The 17,139-nt window shown below is 46.9% G+C and overlaps 2 protein-coding genes across 7 annotated transcripts in view; both read left to right on the top strand.

Moving 5' to 3' along the window:
- Positions 1 to 14,997, top strand: part of LOC149975663 (adenylate cyclase type 9-like) — an 81,783-nt gene extending 66,786 nt beyond the window's left edge. The window contains exons 8-12 of the mRNA XM_090204358.1: positions 3,642 to 3,850; positions 4,070 to 4,229; positions 5,784 to 5,932; positions 7,548 to 7,577; positions 8,852 to 14,997. Of these exons, the coding sequence (XP_090060484.1) occupies positions 3,642 to 3,850; positions 4,070 to 4,229; positions 5,784 to 5,932; positions 7,548 to 7,577; positions 8,852 to 10,271 (1,968 nt within the window). The 3' untranslated portion in view covers positions 10,272 to 14,997. The remainder of the gene's footprint in view (positions 1 to 3,641; positions 3,851 to 4,069; positions 4,230 to 5,783; positions 5,933 to 7,547; positions 7,578 to 8,851) is intronic.
- LOC110513526 (CREB-binding protein) overlaps positions 14,997 to 17,139 on the top strand; it is a 69,255-nt gene continuing 67,112 nt past the window's right edge. For all 6 annotated transcript variants that reach the window (XM_090204345.1, XM_090204346.1, XM_090204349.1 and 3 more), the window contains exon 1: positions 14,997 to 16,280. In XM_090204345.1, the coding sequence (XP_090060471.1) occupies positions 16,193 to 16,280 (88 nt within the window). In that variant the 5' untranslated portion in view covers positions 14,997 to 16,192. The remainder of the gene's footprint in view (positions 16,281 to 17,139) is intronic.

Genomic DNA, 17,139 nt, shown 5'->3' on the forward strand with positions numbered 1-17,139 from the left:
AGACCCAGGCCCCGGTGCAGACCTTCTCTCTATGTCTCTGACTACTCTCTCCCCTCCAGGTGGAGACCCAGGCCCCGGTGCAGACCTTCTCTCTGTCTCTGACTACTCTCCCCTCCAGGTGGAGACCCAGGCCCCGGTGCAGACCTTCTGTCTCTGACTACTCTCTCCCCTCCAGGTGGAGACCCAGGCCCCGGTGCAGACCTTCTCTCTATGTCTCTGACTACTCTCCCCTCCAGGTGGAGACCCAGACCCCGGTGCAGACCTTCTCTCTATGTCTCTGACTACTCTCTCCCCTCCAGGTGGAGACCCAGGCCCCGGTGCAGACCTTCTCTCTATGTCTCTGACTACTCTCCCCTCCAGGTGGAGACCCAGACCCCGGTGCAGACCTTCTCTCTATGTCTCTGACTACTCTCTCCCCTCCAGGTGGAGACCCAGGCCCCGGTGCAGACCTTCTCTCTATGTCTCTGACTACTCTCTCCCCTCCAGGTGGAGACCCAGGCCCCGGTGCAGACCTTCTCTCTATGTCTCTGACTACTCTCTCCCCTCCAGGTGGAGACCCAGGCCCCGGTGCAGACCTTCTCTCTATGTCTCTGACTACTCTCTCCCCTCCAGGTGGAGACCCAGGCCCCGGTGCAGACCTTCTCTCTATGTCTCTGACTACTCTCCCCTCCAGGTGGAGACCCAGACCCCGGTGCAGACCTTCTCTCTATGTCTCTGACTACTCTCTCCCCTCCAGGTGGAGACCCAGGCCCCGGTGCAGACCTTCTCTCTATGTCTCTGACTACTCTCTCCCCTCCAGGTGGAGACCCAGGCCCCGGTGCAGACCTTCTCTCTATGTCTCTGACTACTCTCCCCTCCAGGTGGAGACCCAGACCCCGGTGCAGACCTTCTCTCTATGTCTCTGACTACTCTCTCCCCTCCAGGTGGAGACCCAGGCCCCGGTGCAGACCTTCTCTCTATGTCTCTGACTACTCTCTCCCCTCCAGGTGGAGACCCAGGCCCCGGTGCAGACCTTCTCTCTATGTCTCTGACTACTCTCTCCCCTCCAGGTGGAGACCCAGGCCCCGGTGCAGACCTTCTCTCTGTCTCTGACTACTCTCTCCCCTCCAGGTGGAGACCCAGGCCCCGGTGCAGACCTTCTGTCTCTGACTACTCTCTCCCCTCCAGGTGGAGACCCAGGCCCTGGTGCAGACCTTCTCTCTATGTCTCTGACTACTCTCCCCTCCAGGTGGAGACCCAGACCCCGGTGCAGACCTTCTCTCTATGTCTCTGACTACTCTCTCCCCTCCAGGTGGAGACCCAGGCCCCGGTGCAGACCTTCTCTCTATGTCTCTGACTACTCTCCCCTCCAGGTGGAGACCCAGACCCCGGTGCAGACCTTCTCTCTATGTCTCTGACTACTCTCTCCCCTCCAGGTGGAGACCCAGGCCCCGGTGCAGTCCTTCTCTCTATGTCTCTGACTACTCTCCCCTCCAGGTGGAGACCCAGACCCCGGTGCAGACCTTCTCTCTATGTCTCTGACTACTCTCTCCCCTCCAGGTGGAGACCCAGGCCCCGGTGCAGACCTTCTCTCTATGTCTCTGACTACTCTCTCCCCTCCAGGTGGAGACCCAGGCCCCGGTGCAGACCTTCTCTCTATGTCTCTGACTACTCTCTCCCCTCCAGGTGGAGACCCAGGCCCCGGTGCAGACCTTCTCTCTGTCTCTGACTACTCTCTCCCCTCCAGGTGGAGACCCAGGCCCCGGTGCAGACCTTCTGTCTCTGACTACTCTCTCCCCTCCAGGTGGAGACCCAGGCCCTGGTGCAGACCTTCTCTCTATGTCTCTGACTACTCTCCCCTCCAGGTGGAGACCCAGACCCCGGTGCAGACCTTCTCTCTATGTCTCTGACTACTCTCTCCCCTCCAGGTGGAGACCCAGGCCCCGGTGCAGACCTTCTCTCTATGTCTCTGACTACTCTCCCCTCCAGGTGGAGACCCAGACCCCGGTGCAGACCTTCTCTCTATGTCTCTGACTACTCTCTCCCCTCCAGGTGGAGACCCAGGCCCCGGTGCAGACCTTCTCTCTATGTCTCTGACTACTCTCCCCTCCAGGTGGAGACCCAGACCCCGGTGCAGACCTTCTCTCTATGTCTCTGACTACTCTCTCCCCTCCAGGTGGAGACCCAGGCCCCGGTGCAGACCTTCTCTCTGTCTCTGACTACTCTCCCCTCCAGGTGGAGACCCAGGCCCCGGTGCAGACCTTCTGTCTCTGACTACTCTCTCCCCTCCAGGTGGAGACCCAGGCCCCGGTGCAGACCTTCTCTCTATGTCTCTGACTACTCTCCCCTCCAGGTGGAGACCCAGACCCCGGTGCAGACCTTCTCTCTATGTCTCTGACTACTCTCTCCCCTCCAGGTGGAGACCCAGGCCCCGGTGCAGACCTTCTCTCTATGTCTCTGACTACTCTCCCCTCCAGGTGGAGACCCAGACCCCGGTGCAGACCTTCTCTCTATGTCTCTGACTACTCTCTCCCCTCCAGGTGGAGACCCAGGCCCCGGTGCAGACCTTCTCTCTATGTCTCTGACTACTCTCTCCCCTCCAGGTGGAGACCCAGGCCCCGGTGCAGACCTTCTCTCTATGTCTCTGACTACTCTCTCCCCTCCAGGTGGAGACCCAGGCCCCGGTGCAGACCTTCTCTCTATGTCTCTGACTACTCTCTCCCCTCCAGGTGGAGACCCAGGCCCCGGTGCAGACCTTCTCTCTATGTCTCTGACTACTCTCCCCTCCAGGTGGAGACCCAGACCCCGGTGCAGACCTTCTCTCTATGTTTCTGACTACTCTCTCCCCTCCAGGTGGAGACCCAGGCCCCGGTGCAGACCTTCTCTCTATGTCTCTGACTACTCTCTCCCCTCCAGGTGGAGACCCAGGCCCCGGTGCAGTCCTTCTCTCTATGTCTCTGACTACTCTCCCCTCCAGGTGGAGACCCAGGCCCCGGTGCAGACCTTCTCTCTATGTCTCTGACTACTCTCTCCCCTCCAGGTGGAGACCCAGGCCCCGGTGCAGACCTTCTCTCTATGTCTCTGACTACTCTCTCCCCTCCAGGTGGAGACCCAGGCCCCGGTGCAGACCTTCTCTCTATGTCTCTGACTACTCTCTCCCCTCCAGGTGGAGACCCAGGCCCCGGTGCAGACCTTCTCTCTATGTCTCTGACTACTATCTCCCCTCCAGGTGGAGACCCAGGCCCCGGTGCAGACCTTCTGTCTCTGACTACTCTCTCCCCTCCAGGTGGAGACCCAGGCCCCGGTGCAGTCCTTCTCTCTATGTCTCTGACTACTCTCCCCTCCAGGTGGAGACCCAGGCCCCGGTGCAGACCTTCTCTCTATGTCTCTGACTACTCTCTCCCCTCCAGGTGGAGACCCAGGCCCCGGTGCAGACCTTCTCTCTATGTCTCTGACTACTCTCTCCCCTCCAGGTGGAGACCCAGACCCCGGTGTAGACCTTCTCTCTATGTCTCTGACTACTCTCTCCCCTCCAGGTGGAGACCCAGACCCCGGTGCAGACCTTCTCTCTATGTCTCTGACTACTCTCTCCCCTCCAGGTGGAGACCCAGGCCCCGGTGCAGTCCTTCTCTCTATGTCTCTGACTACTCTCTCCCCTCCAGGTGGAGACCCAGGCCCCGGTACAGACCTTCGCCAGCCCTACCTTCAGCTCCTTCCTGGATGTTCTCCTATCCTGCTCTGTGTTCCTCGCCCTCACCTTGGCCTGCTTTCTGGTTCCCATGGTCACCATGGAGACGCCTCCGGCAACCGTCCTGGGATTGGCTACCGCTGCTGGTCTGTTAGAGCTGGTCTCCCTGGTGCTGTCCATACGGTGAGGGATGGAGGGGGGAGATAGTGGGAGGGAGAGAGGGTGGGTAGAGTGAAAAGTGTCTGCTGGAGTTGGTCTCCCTGTTGCTATGGAGGAATGAGAAATTAGGGAGGGAGAGAGAATGAACTGATAGGGATGTGAGTCAGTGTATCACAATGTTGTCCTTTAGTGCTATTTACTTGTCCCTCCTTTCCTCACCTCCTCTCCCTCGGCCCCCTGCAGTATGACGTTCTACCTGGACAACGTGTTGAGCTGTACCCAGACCTTGCTGAGGGTGGTGTCAGGCTGGATCCCCCGTCATGTGATCGGGGCCGTGCTGGTCTCACTTCCTGCCGTGTCCGTGTTCTCACACCTCGCCTGCAGCCTCCACCTGCCCATCCAGGTAAGGAGAGATAGAGAGGGTAAAGGAGGAGGGCAGACATGGGGTTCTGGTCAGGGATCGTCAAAAGGGGTTTGAACGCTGGTCGAGATGACAGATGGCAAATGCATTACTGCTAACAACACCTATTTACAATAAAAGGTGTTCTCAAGTGTGTGGGACTAAGTGTCAAGAGCATTGAGTTATACTTAGTCCAACAGTTGTAGGACCCACTAGAAAGTGCCAGTGTTTCAGAGAGAGAAACAGTCAATGGAAAATGGAGAGGTCTATACTTGTTTCACAGATTTTTGACATTCTCCTCCTATCAAATCCTTTATGTGGAAGAGATAGAGGTCCTAGTTTGGGCAGAGGCTAACTACACACTGCACATTGTTTTCTCTAGCCTTATTCTGAGTCCGGAGCTGCTGCCATAGGGCTCTGGTCAAAAGGTAGTGCACTATACTACTATACCTGGCCGTGCTGCTGCTCCAGTTTTAACTGTTCTGCCTGTGATTATTATTATTTGACCATGCTGGTCATTTATGAACATTTGAACATCTTGGCCATATTCTGTTATAATCTCCACCCGGCACAGCCAGAAGAGGACTTCGTAGCCTGGTTCCTCTCTAGGTTTCTTCCTAGGTTTTGGCCTTTCTAGGGAGTTTTTCCTAGCCACCGTGCTTCTACACCTGCATTGCTTGCTGTTTGGGGTTTTAGGCTGGGTTTCTGTACAACATTTTGAGATATCAGCTGATGTACGAAGGGCTTTATAAATAAATTAGATTTGATTTGATTATATAGGGAATAGGGGGTCATGTGGGATGCACCCAAGTCATGACTGCTCACAAGTCAAGCTGGTGTGTTTTGATATCTTGTTTGGCAAGGATCCCCCATACACTTACACACACACACACACACACACACACATACACAAAACATGGAAGAGAGAGGGATACCTGGCAGAGAGAGAGGGGGATGGATGGATGGAGGGATGAAAGAGAGGGATGGATTGGACGAGAGTGATGAATAATATGGCAGAGAAAGAGAAGATGTGTGTGAGAGGGATAGAAGGGAGGGATGGAAGCATGGAGAGAGAGATGGAGGGATGGAAGAGAAGGATGGAAGCATGGAGAGAGAGATGGAGGGATAGAAGGGAGGGATGGAAGCATGGAGAGAGAGATGGAGGGATGGAAGGGAGGGATGGAAGCATGGAGAGAGAGATGGAGGGAGGGAAGAGAGTTGTGTTAAGTTGTCATCATAAGTCTGTACTAACTACTCTACAGGGGATTCAACTATTGATGTGCGTGTGGGTGTGTGTTCACCCATGCCACTGGTGTGCATAAGGCATGTGCTCACAGGTGTGAGTGTGTTGAGGGTGTTGGTGGGGAAGTATGTTTATGTTACCATATGTAATATATTGTGTGAGTACTCTTGTGTACCAGGGTCAAGTTCCATTTCAATTCAGTCAATTTGGGAAATAACCTGAAATTCCAATTCCCGATTTCTTCTCATAGAGAAGCATTGATGAAAATTGGAATTTCAGTTTACACAAACAAATGTTGTGTGTCCTCCCTCTAGGTAACCATGTTCATGTGCTGTGCAGTGACCATAGCCATCATCCAGTACTGTAACTTCTGCCAGCTGAGTTTCTGGATGAGATCTGCCCTGGCCACAGCTGTTGGTGTGGCTCTACTAGTGCTGCTCCACAGCCCCCTCAACAGGACAGGGTTAGTACTACAGCCAATACGTATTTACGACCCATTCAGAACTTTAATCCAATACACATTTTCGCGTACACATATTTTGCAGATGTTATCACGTGTGTGCAGTAATACCTGACAATACAAAACAATACACCAAAATCCCCAAAATAAAAGAAAGGAATTAAGAAATATATAAATATTAGCAATCCGCATGTCTGTTCTTCTTATTGGTGTCCTTTAGTGGTGTTTTACTGGCAGCAATTTGACCATGAAGGCCTGATTCATGCAGTCTCCTCTGAACAGTTGATGTTGAGATGTGTCTGTTACTTGAACTATTTGAGGCTGGTAACTCTAATGAACTGATCCTCTGCAGCAGAGGTAACTCTGGGGCTTCCTTTCCTGTGGCGGTCCTCATGAGAGCCACTTTCATCATAGCACTTGATAGTTTTTGCGACTGCACTTGAAGAAACTTTCAAAGTTCTTGAATTTCTTAAAGTAATAATGATCTGTCATTTCTCTTTGCTCATTTGAGCTGTTCTTGCCATAATATGGACTTTGTCTTTTACCAAATAGGGCTATCTTCTATTTACCACCCCAACCTTGTCACAACACTAATGATTGGCTCAAACCCATTAAGGAAAGAAATTCCACAAGTGAACTTTTAACAAATGCATTCCAGGTGACTGCCTCATGAAGCTGGTTGAGAGAATGCCATGAGTGTGCAAAGCTGTCATCAAGGCAAAGGGTGGCTACTTTGAAGAATCTCAAATATATTTTGATTTGTTTAACACTCTTTTAGTTACTACATGAGGGGTGAATTATTACATGTGTTATTCGTAGTTTTGACATATTCTACAATGTAGAAAATAGTAACAATAAAGAACAACCCTGGAATGAGTAGGTGTGCCCAAACTTCTGACTGGTACTGTATATGATTGTGTGTATAGGCATTATGGACAATATATGAATAGAAAAGGTGTGTAGAGCTGTAGTTATATAGGATGATCAACTAGAATACAGTATATATACGTATGAAGTGGGTAAAACAGGATGTTAACAGTGTTCCATGACTGTGTACATAGGGCAGCAGTCTCTAAGGTGGAGGGTAGAGTACCGGGTGGTATCCGGCTAGTATCAGTGACTAAAGTTCAGGGCAGGGTACTGGGCGGAGGCCGGCTTGTGGTGACTGTTTAACAGTCTGATGCACCTGGACTGTCTCCACCTTCTAGAGGGAAGCGGGGGGAAACCTATACAACATTATGAAGATGTTATACCTTATGTTATAATGGTACAACTTTAAGCTATAATTATTTTATTTTTCAATTGTATAGCTTGCACTTTATTTGCCATTAGTCAGCCGTTAGTCAGCATTTTATGACATACACAATATGCACATTAAATACACAATATACCTCTCTCTCCCCTTGGCTCTTAGGAAATGTTCATATTCATCTGTTTGTGAGCCAAGTTGTGTGTGTGTTGGAGTGTGTTGGAGTGTGAGTGTGTTGGAATGTGTTATCACACTTGTGTTTAACTCACAGGAGTCATTCTAAGAGGTTGATATGAATTAGTCAGCCGTGTGTGTGTGTGTGTGTGTGTGTGTGTGTGTGTAACTGACGGGAGTCACTCTGTCTTGCAGCTCCAGTAATGACAGTTCTCCAGCGATGGGGTGAGTGTTGCCATGGAGACGCAGCATGTTGATGGATGAGTGACATTTGGGAGGGTGACGGGGGTGAAAGGGGAGAAGAGGGGCCCGTCTTTCTATTTCTCCCTCTCTTCACTCTCTCTCCTCTCACTCTCTTTTCTCTCTCCTCTCCTCTCTTTTCTCAAACTGTGAAGTATGGCTGGTGTAATCATAGCAGCTAAATGTCAGCAGCAGTGGCTATGTCTGCATCTCAAAGGCACCCTATTCCCTACTTTTGACCAGGGCCCATAGGGAATAGGGTGCCATTTGGGACAGGTTCTGTGAGTCAGACTGGCTAGCTGGTCCTATTTATACGAGTCACGGGTTAAGCTCAACTGTGGGAGAGATGCTGCAGGTAGAGGATCTCGAATAATACATAGAGCATAACAAGAGGGAGAATGAGTTGAATTGATGCTACGATGTGTATCTTTGAGCCTATAGCCAAGTGATTTAAGTTGTGAAAGTGCTTGGCATGTATAGCGTGGTACGGTAGACACTGAATGGGTGTGGTTCATGGTAATGCAACTGCTGCGTATCGATATCAACCTCCTCCCTTCTGTCTGTCTCTCAGTCTGTATGTCTGTGTCTCGGTCTGTCTCTTGGTCTGTCTGTCTCTCGGTCTGTATGTCTGTGTCTCGGTCTGTCTGTCTCTTGGTCTGTCTGTCTGTCTCTCTCTCTTTCGGTCTGTCTGTCTGTCTGTCTGTCTCTCTGTCTGTCTGTCTCTCTCTCTCGGTAGGTCTGTCTGTCTCTAGGTCTGTCTGTCTCTCTCTCTCGGTAGGTCTGTCTGTCTCTCGGTCTGTATGTCTGTGTCTCGGTCTGTCTGTCTCTTGGTCTGTCTGTCTGTCTCTCTCTCTTTCGGTCTGTCTGTCTGTCTGTCTGTCTGTCTGTCTGTCTGTCTCTCGGTCTGTCTGTCTCTCTCTCGGTAGGTCTGTCTGTCTCTAGGGCTGTCTGTCTCTAGGGCTGTCTGTCTCTAGGTCTGTCTGTCTCTAGGTCTGTCTGTCTCTCTGTGTGTCTTTCTGTTTGTCTTGTCTCATGACTGTCTGGCTGGCTGGCTCCGTCTGTCTACCTCTCTCTACACCCTCCCTTTTTATCTCTCTCTCGCTTTATCTCTCACATTCTCTCTCTCTGTCTACCCATCTCTCTCTACACCCTCCTTTCTTTCTCTCTCTTTCTTTCTAGCCACCACACCACTCCTTCCTCTCTCTGTCTGCCCTCATCTACCTCCTGCCCTCTTCTAATTTTCTCCTTCTCTTTTCCAGTAACCTCACCAATGAGACATGGTCCACTCCAGAACCACGTCCAGACGCCATGGACCCCGTGAGACCCCTAGACCTACTGGTCCCAGAAGCAGTACTCACCTACTTCCTCCTCCTCCTATTGGTCTGGTTCCTGAACCACGAGTTTGAGGTCAGCTACCGTCTCCATTACCATGGCAACATAGAGGCCGACAAGCACCGCGTCAAGATCCAGAACATGCGGGACCAGGCCGACTGGTTGCTAGGCAACATCATCCCAATCCATGTCGCCGAGCAGCTCAAGGTGACCCAGTCGTACTCCAAAAATCACGACAACGCCGGGGTTATCTTTGCGAGTATTGTGAATTTTTCTGAATTCTACGAGGAAAGTTACGAAGGCGGGAAGGAGTGTTACCGAGTGCTCAATGAGCTCATCGGCGACTTCGACGAGTTGCTACGGAAACCGGACTTCGCCAACGTGGAGAAGATCAAGACGATCGGCGCCACGTACATGGCGGCGTCCGGGCTGAACCCTCAACAGTGCATTGACGACTCCCACCCAAACTCTAACCACCTGAGGGCGCTGTTTGACTTCGCCCTCGAGATGATGGGTGTTTTGGACGACTTCAATAAAAACATGCTAGGCTTTGGGTTTAAGCTCCGTATCGGGTTCAACCATGGTCCCCTGACAGCGGGGGTGATCGGCACTACCAAGTTGCTCTACGACATCTGGGGAGACACAGTGAATATTGCGAGTCGCATGGACTCTACAGGGGTGGAGTGTCGGGTACAGGTGAGTGAGGAGAGCCACTCGGCGCTCAGCGGAATGGGCTTAGAGTTTGACTACCGCGGTACCGTCAACGTCAAGGGCAAAGGTCAAATGAGGACCTTCCTGTATCCCAGGAGCGCTGAAAGAGGTGGGCAGCTATTGGCTGAGCCTTGGCTACAGCCACATCAATTAGTTGCTGTTTTGCCCCCGGTGAAACCTGTCCAATCACAGGCAGCCGTTGGACCCGTGGGGGAAGGGGACGCCGTTAATACGACCAATTCTGATGCAAGTGCCAATGCGCCAGCCCCTCCTCCTTTATCCTCTTCTTACACTCCTCCCACATCCTCCTCTTCCTCCACATTCACCCCCCAAGCCTCTTCCATAGGACCTCCTGTAGTTCCTTCAGGACTAGGGCCAGAGCCAGGCCCGGCCAAGTCCTGCGGGGTGAGGGCAGATCGGGCAGAGGGGTACAGGGACGCTCCTCCAACTCCACCAGGAATCCCCCAAACTGGGGCTGGCCACCCCGCTGCTACGGGCACGGACCCTCACCCCCTTACCCTGGACCTAGACCCGGAGCTAGTACCCTGTACCTTGGCACAGCCTGAGGAAGAGGAAGAGGAGGAAGCGAATGAGCTGACAAAGCTCAATAAGGAGGATTTCATGTCACGCCTTTGATCCATCAAGTGCTGATCTAGGATCAGCTCCCCCTTATCCATATAATCCTATTCATTATGATTTTAAAGTCGAAACTGATCCTCGATCAGCACTCCTTTCTCTGAGCTGAGCTGAAGACAGAAGTAGCTACAGATACAGGTTTGTAGGGATGGGGGTAGTTTTTCCCCCCTAACTTATCCATTAATCACCTTTCTGAACCAAAACAGATGTTTTCACATGATGAAATGTGACTGCAGACAGAGTGACCTTTGGACATTGACTTGTAGTCAAGCAATGATGTCTCATCACTTTTCTATAGGAAGGGGGAGGGCTGTGTTGAGCACAGTTATTGTGGCACAATATAAAGCAGGGGGAGGGAGGAGGAGGAGTAGAGAAAGGGTTTTTGCTTGTTGGTGTTGAGGTTTTATTTGTCTTATGCTTTGGTTGATATGTAAAGAAGTGCCTTCAGGACAAGAACCGTTAACGAACAAGAAATGAATATGGAACAAAAACACAAAAAAGGTTGGAACAATCTTTAGCATGACTTATTTTTTCTATTTCAAACCTCGTCTACCGATGATGCTGTGGTTCTTTTACTACAAGTTGTTTTTTCAATGCAATTTATTTAGTTATTGTATCGTTGTCGTTTGTGCCATATTCAGTTTTTCACTTGATCAGTTGTAGCCTGTTCGCCTGACCGTAAAGGGAAATACATGACGTGCCAGACAGTGGTGGATCATGGGTAAGAAGCAGGGAGTTATGGGTAGAATAAGGGAATGACAAAAAGCAGTGTTATTGGTGTTTCTGCTTTGAGACGATGGCTTAGAGTGTTTGTGATGTGCTACATAGACCCAATACTAAAGGGAAAACCAACATAGGGATTTATCTTCACACTGACACTTTTTTATGTCCAACTTTACAGGAAACACGTTTTTTTTTAAAGAAACTTCCGTACAGCTTCTTTAAGTGGTCTGTGGAACATAACTGTCAGAACCACAGATCTCCTCACTGGGTCTCACACAACTTCTCCTAGACCTCTCCTAAATGGAAATGGCAAATTGGGATGGTAGCCCATACCAAGCAGTCTTGACAGTAAGAAAACTGAACACATACGTTATAGCACTCTCAAGTAACGATTATACTCTAACAAGTATACTGAAAAAGCACACATCTAAAAATCGTTTAAGGGAATCATAGTGTTGGAAATTAAAGGGACTATTTGGTTATATCAAAATGGGAAAGCACTTAAAATCTTTAGGGATAATATGTGTTAAAAGTATGACATTGGCCAAAAGGAACAGAATTCATTACAAACAGTTTATTAACATGTTATAACATGTATTAATGTGTATTGAAGTGAAAACTCAAGTTTGTATGAAGTTCTATCCATTGTGTTAGTTGCCACAGAAACAAATGATTTTGACCGACACCAGATTCAACCAATGGCTAATCACGGCTGCCTTTAGCTTTGTGTGACATGCTGGTTGGGGTGGGACGTTTAATCTTTTATCCAATCACAGCCTCTGCATGAGGGAGGCTCTACTGTATTAATGTACTTAAAATGTGCCACTTTCATCAAGTTATTATTTGGGTGCAATGCAACCTATATTTTTCAAAGTTTTCCTTTTCGAGTACATTTTTTGTAGTGCCTAAAAAATATATTTTTTGTTGAGTTAGTATGATGATGATAGCAATGATGATGATTGTATGTTTTATGAAATGATGAATCGCCTTGAGCAGTTCCAACTGCAACTCCTGTTTTGAGAAAATCAACATCTTGCTCACTTGGTTTTTTCTTTCTCTCTCTCTCTCTGACTGATTCTCTGTGAATTCTATGTGAAGGGTGGTGTGCCCAAGGTCTCTTCCGTGCTCCCTCGCTTTTCTCTTTTCTCTCACCTTGCCTTTTCCCCTCTTTTCTGCTCAAGCTTTTACTTCTGAAAGGAAGGGTCTATAGGGGATTCATCTGTAGCCCTGTCACTTTTGTGTCTTACATTTCAGACAGAAAGTAGTAGGAAAATCTGTGTGTATGTGTGTATGTGTGTATGTGTGTATGTGTGCGTGTGTGCTTTTCCCCCCAAGTCTATTTGACTAAGGAGAAAGACTGAAAGTTGAAGTTGCCCCATGGTGCTGATCAAGGGTCAGTTTTGTGTTTTAATTCCTAATGGTCGATGCTCGGACTTGGATCTGATGAGTAATCTTTTGGGATACCTCTACTCTAAACTGCAGGGAGAACCAATAAGAGCTAGTTTAAGGGTCTTTAAGTGGGCTATCAGACAAGTTATAAACATACGATACGAATCAAAGCAGATGGCCTATAACTTCAAGGTGAGTGCCCATAAAAAGATCTAGAAATAGTATTACATCGGAATTAAGTGCTATATGTTGTTCATATTATGCCAATGTACCCTTGCCAAAATGCTGAGTCTATTTAGAGTTTGGGACTTTTGTTTACCTACCACCAATATGTACTTCTAATATGTCAGTGCCTTTTATTAGACATCTTGTGTGGATGTAGTTTGGTGGCTTATTGTCAGCCTTCTTGATATTTTTATCCTCAAATGCCTTTCCACTTCCAATAACTTTGTAGCACATTCATAGGTTCTATATATCTGACTATAGCTAATAATTCGACACACACCATTTTTATATTATGAATTAAAGTACTGTGGATCTTTGTATTAAATATTTGGATATATTTTTATTTATCACACATGAAAAAAAGCCACACTTTATCTTTCACTTCCACAGAAGCATACCGTATTTACCATCAATCGTGTATCTATCTGGTTTATGATTACTTAAGTAAGTGTTTGTGCATTGAATCACACTTGTATTTATGTTGTTAGTTAGAGTGAGGCGGAGTACAGTAGCGATTTGTATTGAGTTTGGAGTGAAAGGGCACAGTAACCAAGACTGGTATCCAAGGGACAATTTTTTTTTTTAAGGGAACTAGGCAGAACACGGAGGAGGGATATGGGCATGTCACCCTCTTACTAAAACCTTCACCAATACTGAGAAATAAAAAAGGGAATAGAAGTAAAAACGAAACTGTCTCCAACTCTGTGCTCTCTGGTAAAAAGGGAGGAATGGGCGGGAATGACTTTGACTTTGCTTGTTTGAGTCTGAAATTTTCACCACTTTGCTCTGTGTGTGTGTGTGTGTGTGTGTGTGTGTATATGTGTGTGTGTGTGTGTGTGTGTGTGTGTGTGTGTGTGTGATTGCCTGTGTGTTTGCGTGGACATACTTATGCTTTTTGCTACCACTTCTCACCCATACACTCCCGCAATTAGTCATTGATTTCTTTCTTTGCCTCTCTTGACATTTCTAACCAACCTTAGGGTTTGTTTGTTAGCTTTCATGACATGGATAAAGCCTCCAGAAGTCTATTTTAATTTAGCCCAATTCAAAAGAATATATAATATATATGCCATTTAGCAGACACTTTTAAACAAAGTGACTTACAGTCATGCATACATTTTACATATGGGTGGTCCTGGGAATCAAACACACAATCCTGGCATTACAAGCGCTATGCCCTACCAACCAGGCCATACAGGACCCAACTAAGCCATACAGGATAATTATGCTATACAATATCTAATACGAATTGGGAGACAAAAGCCAACAACGAACAAACAAATTATTCAGTAATTAACATAAGCTTTAACAAGGACGCATGGAACAGATAGATTAAATATATATTGTTTGAACTGAACCAGTGTCTGGGCCTGTGTTTCTTTTTACAGAAAAAGTCCTTTTACCAGGCCTTCACTCTAGTAAGTACAATTTGAATTGTTGAGAAAACATAGTTTTTCTTCCTCTTTTTACTGTTTGAGGTGCAGGTATACTAAATATTTGTGGGTGTGTTAGCACATTCAAACTATCATCACAAGCAAAAAAAAGTTGGATAATTCACTCGCGATTAAATTGCACACTCACTTTCTTTCACCGCTATGGTAAATGAACTATAGTAAATTAGCTCCATGTGTTATTTCCACACTGGGGATAACGATATTGGAAAAAGCCAAAGTGTTTAAATTTGTTGATCTGAGATGTATGTTATTGTGTTTTTTTGCTTGTTTATATTTGCCATTTTTCAATCAGTCAGTGTGCTATTGTTTGTTTATTTGTTATTGTGCACATTAACCATAGCCAATGTATCATTTTTAAACACGATGAACATAATCTGTATACATTTGCACAAGGCACTCACTATGTATGTACATATGCAATATGTATTTGATGTCACATTTATGATTTTGTTTCAACTTTTTGTACATGTGCCTGAGCCAGATTTGGACTTTTTGTGAAAATCGATGAACAGGAGAACACTTCCATATCAAACTGTTGTGTCGTCTGCCTGGCTGTCTGGGTGACTTTGTGAGTGATATATTACGTAGGATCTTTCAAGGGCTTGTGTCAAAATAAGTATTTTAGATGCTGCAAGTGCGGCAATATTTCTACCATAATTATGACAACCACCAATCCCCTGCAACTAGCATAAGTACAATAGTCAAATATTTTGGTCCTTAATTCAAGAGCCTGATGTTAATGTGGAGACCTATTAGGCTTATTAGACAGTCCAAAGTCCATCACACTGACATTGATTCAAAGAAGATGGACGTGGGGGGGGGGGGGGGATCAGCATTGTGTGCCAACATACACAGGAGAGATGAGGCCAGTGGGAAGGTAGGCCTGGCAGGTAAATCAAGAAAGAAAAGTACAGAAATTAAAGGATCCAAACTTTTGTTTACTTGTGTCATCTTCATTTTAGCCATATTTCATGTTAGAGAAGATTGATCAGATAGACTTCGGCCTAGCTGCGTTGATCCACACATTTTAGTTTGGTTTTTATATCCAACAATGAAGAATTTAGTTTGGTTTTTATATCCAACAATGAAGAATATACAAATATGATTTATCCTTTGCAATGCATTGTACTGCCTCCCTTTACAACAGCGATATTGACGTGAAGAATCAATAGCATACTTATTACCAAGTTATTACGGTGAATAGGAATTCTCATACGGTCTCTTACCGCCCCGTAGCGGAATTCTAGGCGAATTTTGTGTGACGCACCTCAAAGCTTTTTACCATAGGTTTACGTAGGGCGTGATTGCGCGACCCCTCCCCCTCTACAGTCTATCTATCTGGAAAAGAGAGAAAAAAAACTTTTTGTACCGAAGGAATCAACAGCCGCCATCTTGTCGTGGCTCGGAATTAGGATTTCGGTAGATCACAATTTTGTATTTAGAAATTGAGCATCCAAACCGAGGTTTGACGGAAAACTTCCCCTGAAAACGAACTATCTTCACCTTTTCTGAAGTATTTTTGACGAAAAAACGGGAATTCGATCGGTCGTCGTCGGCAAGAAAACCCCGTATATCTGATTTCCCCTTAAGTGCGGCGCTCGAGTCCCTATAGCCGTTCGGAGCAGTATATTGTTTACCGGGGATAACCGGAGAAGAAACAGCTTGTTACTGACAATTTTGCAAAAAATATATATTTTTTTGCAGTTGTACATTTTATGGAGCTTCAAACCATTTTTGCATGAAGACATTTGACGTCATAAAAATGAGCTGTTTGAACATCTAAAATTAAAGATTTATGGGACAGAAATACAATTCATGTTAATGTTTTTAGATTTAATTTTAACGTACATTTTTCATGGGATTTTTTTATTGGGGTTATTTAACGATAATGTGGGTGTTGGTTGTTGGATTATCATGGGTTGAATGGCGGTGGCGAAGCGGGGCGCTGTTGCATCTTTTTTGAAAATCTCACCCTCACTGCTTGAAAATTAGCCAGTTAGCCAACGTTAGCGAGCAAACCGCTTGCTAACGTGCTAACTAGATAAAGGTGGAGGTTGTCAGAACAACCTGTTCTGTCCCAGGAATTTCATTTTTTCAAATAATTAAATAAGAAATCCATTAAAGATCACAATGGCTGAAAACCTGCTTGACGTCGGACCTCCCAACTCAAAGCGACCGAAGCTGAATTCACCTGCGCTGTCAGCGTCAGATGGACCAGGTAAGGAAGGCCCACAAACCAACTTAACCTGCTAGCTACTTTAGTTAGTAAAATGTTATTTGTTTTTTATGACTTGTTCTGTGTGTCCAGATATTTAGCTAGCTAATGTTAACTAGTTATTCATTCAACTGACGTTTTGGTCATTCAAACAGCTGTACAAAGCAGTTAGCAAACCTTAGTTAGCTAGCTTGGCCGCTAACAAAACTTTGTTGCCAACGTTACGCGTCCATCCCTGTCATTTCTGACATGTTGGAAAACAGGGCTAGCTATTTTAGTTTTGTAAAGGCTATTGTTAACTAAAGCAACACTTAACCCGTTGATGCTTAGATGTCCAGCTAGAGACATGTTTAGCAATTGCTTGATCTGCTATGTCAACATGGCTACCCTTCAGCGCAAAGTAGCAACATACTTGTCGAAATATCATTGGTGACAGCCTAAATCAGGCATGGGCAATTCCAGACCTCGGGGGCCTGATTGGTGTCACTTTTGCCCCAACTGACTCCAATAATCAACTAATCATGGTCTTCAGTTTAGAATACAATTAGTTTAATCAGCTATGTTTCCAAGGGATGTGGGGAAGAGTAACACCACTCCGGCCCCGAGGACGGGAGTTGCCCATCCCTGGCCTAAATCATGTCAGATACTCTGTTGAAAACTAACCGTTATACCCATATCAAAATGGAATGACGTTATTATAGGGATTGGGGACTCTGCTGGGGGCTAAATTATGTTCATGTTTACCTTCGTCAAACATCTTGATAGCAGGCCTTTATCTGCAGAAACATTTTAGGCACAGTCTTGCACCCTGCTGCATGCCGAACTGGCTGAGAGTCTTGGCTCAGAGTAGGCCAATTCTGAT

The sequence above is a fragment of the Oncorhynchus mykiss genome, chromosome 17 (genome assembly GCF_057628025.1).
Source record: "Oncorhynchus mykiss isolate SJ-2025 chromosome 17, ASM5762802v1, whole genome shotgun sequence".
Classification (NCBI taxonomy): domain Eukaryota; kingdom Metazoa; phylum Chordata; class Actinopteri; order Salmoniformes; family Salmonidae; genus Oncorhynchus; species Oncorhynchus mykiss.